Source organism: Mauremys mutica, chromosome 26 (assembly GCF_020497125.1).
Source record: "Mauremys mutica isolate MM-2020 ecotype Southern chromosome 26, ASM2049712v1, whole genome shotgun sequence".
Lineage (NCBI taxonomy): Eukaryota > Metazoa > Chordata > Testudines > Geoemydidae > Mauremys > Mauremys mutica.
In genome coordinates, this window is record NC_059097.1 from 6,073,950 (window position 1) to 6,082,589 (window position 8,640).

At 52.8% G+C, this 8,640-nt stretch overlaps 1 protein-coding gene across 1 annotated transcript in view; it reads left to right on the forward strand.

Moving 5' to 3' along the window:
* Positions 1 to 2,256: 2,256 nt before the first annotated feature.
* Positions 2,257 to 8,640, forward strand: part of LOC123356737 (arachidonate 12-lipoxygenase, 12R-type-like) — a 26,051-nt gene continuing 19,667 nt past the window's right edge. The window contains exon 1 of the mRNA XM_045000113.1: positions 2,257 to 2,403. Coding sequence (XP_044856048.1) covers positions 2,257 to 2,403 — 147 coding nt within the window. The remainder of the gene's footprint in view (positions 2,404 to 8,640) is intronic.

Below are 8,640 nucleotides of genomic sequence, written 5' to 3' on the forward strand. Positions count from 1 at the left end.
ATGTTACCCCTTTTCCATAACACGAGACCAAGGTGGCATGGCACAAGGGGGGGAAGGGCCCTGATCTGGAGCGGGGTCTGTGCAGCACCCGGGGGCCGTGGTCTCAGCTGGGACCTCTAGGCACTACGGGAACGATACCAATAGCACAATGCACTGACGTCCAATAGAAAAGGAAATACATTTCCGGTGATGGATAACTCACTTGTGAAACTCCCTGCTGCAGGAAATAATTAAAGTCCAAAAGCTCACGTAGCCTCAGCGCGCTGGTGGAATTTTTTCCCCTCGTAATGTGTCACTTTCCAAAGTACCCGAACTAGCTTTAACCGCACCTTCGTGCAAGCCCGTGAGTCATATCCTGACAACAAAAGGACCCTCCATTCCGGTGGACTCCTTGTTGTGGAATCAGTGTGAACCGCATGGGTATGGTCTTTGATCTAGCCGCAGTGTTCACCCCGGCTATAAAGCACAAGTTAATGAGCATTCTGACGAGGCTGGGACCTTTTGCAACGTGATTCGGGTGAGCACTTCCTGGCTGGAATAGCTTGCAGGCAAGACACCAGCACGGCCACGGGACAGTGCGTCAGGTGGGGAACAGGTCTGGGGAGCTGGGTAGGAGGCTGCGAGGGAGGCGTGGCTCCAAAGAAGAGTGATGGGGAATTCAGAGAAAAACCACAGGAATGATGAAAGGGTTAGAAAACCGGCCTTGGAGTGAGAGACTATTTAGATCTATTTGGCAGGGCATGGGATTTCACGGGAAGGAATAGCCATTTTCACTGCCCCTTTCACAGCCATGTGGGGGATTTGAACCCATGACGTTTGGCATCAAAATCATAGAAACGGCAGGACCAAGGAAACCTAGACCGGTATGTGTCCAACCGCTTCTTAAAACCCTCCAGTGATGCGGCTTCCACAACCTTTCTTGGCCACCTAGAATTATAGAAGATTAGGGTTAGAAGAGACCTCCGGAAATCTGGACGAGGGGTTGGCAACCTGCGGCACACGTGCCAAAGGCGGCACATGGGCTGATTTTTAGTGGCACGCTGTTTCCAGCCGGGGTCTCAGCCGGTCTGGGGTTCCATCTGCCACCAGGGAAGCCGGTACAAATTACCGGGGGCCCGGCTTCGTCGGCCCTTTGTAGCCGGTCCGCCCTTGCTGGGAGGGCCCCAATTATTTTTTTTTTCACCGGGGCCTGAACCCGCTCTCGGCAGCCCTGTCTGCCGCCCGCGCTGCCGGTCTGGCACGCGAAACCTTCAATTAATGAAGTCTTGGCACGCCGCTTCTCAGAGGTTGCCGACCCCTGATCTAGTCCGGCTCAAAGCAGGACCAACCCGCTATTCCAGAGCTTACCGAGTGTTCGTGTTTTTCTGAAGATCTAAAATAAATCTACCTCGCTGCAGATTAAGCCTTGGCCTTCACGACATCTGGCAAGGAATTTGACAGGTGGCCTGTGCGTTGTGTGAAGAAATACGTCCTTTTCTTTGTTTTAACCGGGTTGCCTCTTGATTTCATTTGGTGACCCCTAGTTCTTGTGTTATGAGAGGGCGTAAATAACACTTCCTTGTTCACTTTCTCCTGACCAGCCATAATTTTACAGACCTCTGTCATATCCCCCCCCTTAGTCGTCTCTTTTCCAAGCTGAAAAGTCCCAGGCTTATTAATCTCTCCTCATCTGGAAGCTGTTCCACACTCCTAATCTATTTTTGTTACCCTTTTCTGTACTTTTTTCCAATTCCAATTTCTCTTTTTTGAGTTCGTGCTTCTCCCCACTCCAGAGCCTTCTGCTGGTCTCTCTCGATTGGCTACAGATTGACTGCCTGAAAATCATCCCCTGCTACCAGCTCTCTGATAAGCAGCCCCCGATCACCCGCTGAGTTTTGTGAAGCAGCAAGAGGCACCCCCATAATGTGCCTCCCAAAACTGTGTCATGGAGTTTCTCCAATTTAGGGGCTCCCTGAGCTGTCACCGTTTTGTTTTATCACCCTGTGCGGGCAGCGAGCGGAGGCCTCCTTAAAGCATTGATTGGAAATGAAAATTAGCCAAGTCAGCCTCACCGCCCTATGCCTGTGTCCAATCCCCTGAGCTGGGGGTGGCTGATCCCTGGAAGAACTCGCCACTCACATCACCAATTGCTTAATGAGGGCAGTATAAAAACCAGCAGCGGGGCAGGACTGGGAGATAACCCCGGATCTCCAGCAAGGACGGCCAGCCAGACAAGGGATCCTGCCAGATACGCTCCTCCCTGCCTCACCAACTACGATGGGCGTCTACAAAGTCCGTGTCGCCACGGGGAACTTCCTGCTAGCCGGGACCTTCAGCTCCATCTCCATCACCCTGGTGGGGACGCATGAGGAGAGCGACAAGAAGCCCCTCGACAACTGCGGGAAGGACTTCAACCCCGGGGCGGTGAGTACTAATAGAACGGAGACAGGATCTGGGGACAGAACCTCCCAGTAGAAAGTGGGGGGTCGCCAATGCTCGTGACTTGGGGCTGTCTGATCATCAATCCCCAGCTTCTGGAGTCATGGGGTTACTCTGGGTAACTCTGCGTTCATTTGAAAAAAAAAATGAAGTTTCTAGTCCTTGTGGTTGCATAGAAAACCTGACCTAAGTGCAGCTTAAAAGATCTCCAAATAGTTGGTTTTTTCTTAAATCTCCAGTGCCTGGAGTCACGTGATGATGACAGGAGACTGGCAACTTTTATTGTGAAAATGTTACTGCTTATGGTAGAGAGGAGAAAGGGGTGCAAATTTTCAACTCTGATTTTTTTTTGTGGTGAAAAATGGCTATTTGGCACAACCTTTCACAAATTTGCACTGATTCCACTGAACTGTTTGAGTTCCAAAATAAAAAAAAACCAGAATGTTTCAGGCTTCTCATTTTCAAAATGAAAGTGTTCAATTTTTCTAGGCAATGAGCATTTCTGTTATGTTACATGTTGTTTAAAAACGATGTCCCCTGACTTTCAGATTCACCAAAAATTTCATTTTTGTTGGTTTGACCAGAAGTGAATCCCCCGCCTCATCTTTGTTGGAAATGCCAGAACTGAAAAATCCATTCGGTGTCCTCATTCTATTATGTGGGGAGGATGGTCTAGTGGTTAGAGTAGTCACCAGGACTATGGTAGATCCTGGATCTATATTCCCTGTGCTACCGCAGTCTCATTGTGTGAAAGCCTTTCTGTGACTCAGTTTTCCCATCTATATAATGGGGATAACAGCACTGTACTACTTCACAAAAGTGCTGGGAGGGTTACTGTGTTAAAGATTCAACGTGCCTCCATACAGCAGTGGTGGGTGCCAGATAAGAACCTAAAATAGACTAGCTGTAGAAATGCCTCAAAAATACAAAGCGTGTGGGTTACTGCTTTAATCCCAGCCAAACTCAGGATGGTTTGGGAGGGACGCTGCGGGGATGGTGCGTGTAAGGGGGCTTTCCCTCCGCTCCCCGGTTCTTGCCACGCGGACAGAAAGCAGAAGTCCCAAGGGCAGGCAGTGTGATGTTTATCGGGCTTAGTTCCAAGCAAACACCCATCGCGCGACACGCCGGCAGAGTCTATTTCCCAGGGCTCTGACGCTGCAGAGCCCGGCCTGTGGCCCTGTTCCTCGTTTCCACCCCACTCCTCCTCATCAGCCCCAAATATACCAGCCGTGCCCACCCCTGCTCCCACCTCTTACGGTCATGTTCCGTTCGGAGGGGCGTGGGTCTGGGGTCTTCGTCCCACCGCTTCTGGGAGGGTGTAACGGTGCGGAGGACTCACCACCTGCTGGTTGCTCCGGGGATTAGCTCCGTCCAGCTCCGGAGCGCCCTCTGCAGGGCGTGTCCTGCCCGTGGTCTGCTCCGCTCCACTGTTTCAGACCCACGTTGCTCCCTCGCTCAGCGGGGTTCTCTTGGGGATGCTGCCCCCCCCGGCAGTGCCCCCTACTTCGTCCTCACCCCTCTTCCGGGGGTCACGGCCGTCCTGTGGCTCGCACCCGCCGCAGGGGCCAACCACAACCCCAAAGTCTGGCCCCTCGCTGCAGGGGCAAGTGGCAGCCTGTATCGGCCCCGCTCCTCTGTGGCCAGGTGCAGTGCAAGGGGGGGGACCCAGGCCCACCCGACCCAGAGACCCTCTAGCCGCAGCCTCCCTGCCCAGCCGAGCCGGTAACAGCTCCCCCTCCGCTCCCCTGATCCTGCTCTGTCTCCGGTGCTCTCCCTGGGAGCCAGTCCTCCTCCCTGGCTTGTCGGGGAGAGACTCCCGTCTGCTCTGCTTCGATCTGTGCTGCCCCAGCAGCTGCCTCCCGACCGGCTCCTAACCAGCCTCACCCTAATTAGCTGCAGGTTTCCACAGCCTCCCTGGCGGCTTCTGCCCCACCCTCGGCTGCACCACTACAGAGGGGTAAGGAGCGGGTACCGACCTTCTCCCTCGTTCTGCCCATTCTCCTCGTCTCTCTCTGCACCGAGCGGAGGGTGCACTGAGCACGGGGGTGCAGGGTCTGGGAGGGAGTTGGGGTGCAGGAACAGCTGGAGATGGGGGTGCCAGATTTTAGGATGCAGGAGGGGGCTCAGGGTTGGGGCAGGAGGTTGGGGTGTGGAGCGGGGCAGCTCCCGTTTGGTGTGAGGGGGGCAGGTGGGAATGTGGGGGGGGGGTGCAGGAGCTCCTGTTTGGTGCTCAGGGTGGGGGTGTGGGGGGGTGCAGGGGTCAGGGCAGAGGGCTGGGGATGCGAGCTGGGGCCGTGGGGATGCTCCCAGCCCCCTGCCCTGAGCAGCTCACGGCAGGGGGCTGAAGGGGGGGTCTGCCCTAATTTCACCCCCTCCCCCTGCAGCCAGCACACTGCAGCTCCTCCCCTCCCCCGCCATGGCGCGGGTGATCAGCTGTTCGGGGGCAGGGGGGGGAGGGGAGGGTGTGATGCACTCTATATGATTTTATAAATCTATGCTAACGAGTGAATATAATGAAACTGGAATGTGCTTCATGCAAAAGGTCTCTTGTAAGGTATCATTACAAAGCTTATAATTTCCTGAGTGTGATCATCCTATTTGCATAAATGTCTCACTCTTGTGTCTGAAACTAGGAAGATGAACTATCACTCTGAGGGCCTATGGTCATTATGCAAAGTGTGGGCCATTAATGGTGGTTTGGAATCTGGATGGCTCCCTTTAACCGGGACAATTGGCTGTGGCTGGCTCTGTTTGCAGGCCGCCTTCCCGTGAGTCAGGCCGGGAGGAATGACTGAACTGGACTGGTGGATTCCACGTCACCTGAACTGGAATCCACCTTTAACCTTGTCTTTCCGTTGACAAGGAGTGGGTGGGAACAGGGCCGGCTTTAGGAAGTGCGAGGCCCGACTCGAATCGTTTCGACGGCGGGTCCTTCGCTCGCTCCCGGATCTTGGGCAGCGCTGAAGGACCCGCCACCGAAATGCCGCCGAAGACCCGGAGCGCCGCCGGGTGGGTAAAAAATTAAAAAGGCGCCTAAGTTAGGCGCGGTTCTTTAGGGTGCGGGGCCTGATTCAGGGGAATCGGCCTAAAGCCAGCCCTGGGTGGGAACCCAGAGAGGGACACAGGATTCCTGCCTTATGCAAAAGATCTATAAATAAGCAGAACAGAACAAAGTGGAGAGCCATCATGAGGCATCTCCTAGCTACCACCTGAGCTGGAACAAGAGCTGTAGAGGGGAAAGACTTGAGGTGAGGGATACCTCAGTGGTTTGAGCATTGGCCTGCTAAACCCAGGGTTGTAAGCTCAGCCCTTGAGGGGGCCATTTGAGGGAACTGGGGTAAAAATCTGGGGATTGGTCCTGCTTTGTGTAGGGGGTTGGACTAGATACCTCTTGAGGTCCCTTCCAACCCTGATATTCTATGATTGTGTCCAGTCTCTGGAAAAACCTGATTAAGCATCTCTACGGGTGAGATTATCTGTCTTCAGTTTGATTAGACATAGGTTTGATTTTAGTTTTCTTGGTGACTTACTTTGTTCTGTCTGTTACGACTTAGAACCACTTCAGTCCTACTTTCTGGATTTAATAAAATCACCTGTTACTTATTAATTAACCCAGAGCCAGTATTAATACCTGGGGGGGCAAACAGCCAGGCATCTCTCCCTATCAGTGTTATAGAGGGTGAACAATTTATGAGTTCGCCCTGTGTAAGCTTTATACAGGGTAAAACGGATTTATTTGGGTTTCGACCCCATTGGGAGTTGGGCATCTGAGTGTTAAAGACAAGCACGCTTCTGTGAGCTGCTTTCAGGTGCGCCTACAGCTGTTAGGGGATGTGATTCAGACCTGGGCCTGGGTCTGAAGCAAGTTAGCAGGCCTGGCTCAAACCCTGAAATCTTAAACTGACGGGGCAGGAAGGCAGGGGCAGAGGTCTTGGCACATCAGGTGGCAGCTCCCAAGGGGGGAAGAGAAATCCAGTACTGTCTCTTATCTCTTATCACCCCATCTGGCTGTGGGCAGATGTAACACGCCCTGTTTTTGGTCTTTCCTTTCCACATATTAGTATAAGGATCAAGAAGTCACACCTCAAATTCTATTTCAGGCTGACAAACAAGCCTGTATCCTCACCCTCCACCCCCTTCTCTTTCTTTTCTTCTGGGATCCGCTGGCCCAGACATCCCGGGAAAAGCCTAGGACCTATGGCGGCACATTTCCTGAGAGGTCCAGGCATCAAGGTGGAATGTGCTGATGCTCCATTTGCCCCACTGCCCCCGGTGCCCTGCACCTCCCCTCGTGCGGACATCCATACTCCAACGAGTGTGCCAGACGCCCCATCATGGTGTGCCCGAGAGGTTGGGTCCCGGTTATCTGTCACACTGTGGTGGGGGGCCTCTCCCATGATAATTAGGGGTTGTACCTTAACCACCGCCGTAGACATTACAAAATTAGCCTCCTTATCAACAGGCCAATAGCCATAATAATCCACAGTAACATCGGGAGCCCTGATCGTGGTAATATAGTGCAACATCCGGGCCACCACCAGAACTGCTTCTCCTCCTGTGACAGGGTCAAGGTCTTTTAACACCAATTCTGGGTGGTGTATATTTTAAATCTGTCCCGTTGTCGGCAGTGGCAGCGAGCTGCTCCTGCAGGTTTCGCGTGCTGTTGTCCGTGTTATGAGTCCACGGGATAGTCCCAGGCAAACGGGGTATTGTCCACACCGGCTTGAGCACGTGGTATGGAACCGGGTCGTGTGGGCTGGTTCGATTGCACACAGCAATGAGTTCCACAGATCCATTCGTGCACCCTAGTCCCAGTGGGAGCGTGTAGAGGGTTCTCGTCGTGCGGACAGAAAGCAGGCGGACAACTGTCCGAAGTGCAGACAATGAGATGTTTATTTGGGTTAGTTCCAAGCAAGCATATCTAGAGCTCTACACGCTGGCAGTGTCTGTTCCCCCATGTTCCCAGCTCTGACGCAGCAGAGACCGGCCCGTGTCCCCCTTCCCTATCCCCCCCTCCTCCTCCTTAGCAGGCCCAAATATACCTGCCGTGCACGCCCCTAATCTTTGTCTTTTGTTTACACATATTGGCATAAGATCTAAGTGTATTCACACCCCAAATTCAATCTCAGGCTGACAAACAAGCCTATACACTGACAGAGTGTGAACACTTGCGGATAGTACTGAAATAGTTAACAGCACTGGCTACAGCATTGCTAACTCGCCTGACTTTAAGGCGCATCCTGTGATCTTTGGGGTATATCTTAAAGCCCCAAGCACCTGGAGTCATGTGAATCTGTGAGAATCTAGGTTTTGGGGTGTTTTTTTTTTCTTTTAAAAAAATCTCCATTTCTTCTGTTTGCGGGGCAGAAAAAATCTGGAAAATGTGACCTCTTCTTATATTAATATTATGAATAATAATAATAATTGATAAATAAATAACAGGACATTCAACAAAAGCAGCCAAAGCGTAATTGGATTAAAGAGCTTTACATTCACCCCAGGATTCACTGCTACTAATTGGAAGAGTTTAGCAGGGTTGAGCAGAGGGATTCAATAATTCAGTAAGTCATTGTAATAGCATCCAGATTTCCACCGGCTGCAATAAACAAGGGTTGTCTGCCCTGTGGTTCCCGGTCCCCAGCCAGTTCCCAAGTGCCTGGAGCGAGGGAGACCCTCACTCGTGGAAGGTTATCGCAAAATGTTTCTCTGTGGGTTTTCTCACTCAAACTGAGCGGCTTTCCGCACCGCGGTGGGAGACGGGATACCGGGCTAGATGGGTCCATTGGACCCATCCAAGTGCAGAGGTTGCTGTATTCCTTGGGGGAGTCACAGCCTGGTGTCTAAAGAGACAGAAGAGAAGCTGCCGAACTGGCGTTGATATGTTTCACGGTAGGCCCTAGAGGCCAACACCCGGACTCACGATCTGCATCTACTCGGAAAACGAACTCCGTCTCCTTTTCGCTAGCACTGGATCTCACCGCAGCGGCGTTAAGGGCCGTGCCAGCCCCAAGCTGCAGCTCCTTTGGGGTGGCAGGCCTGGTGTTTTGGTGAGTAGCCAGCGCCAGGGGCTGGAGATGACAGGGGAACAGTTCGCAGGCACCGTAATGCCTGGGGGACAGGGTGGGCTAAGCGGGGAGCGGGGTTCTAGAGACAGACTCATAGGGTTGGATAGCAGGGAGATTGATCAGTATTGGAGACATCCGGGGCGATGCTTGGAGTTTT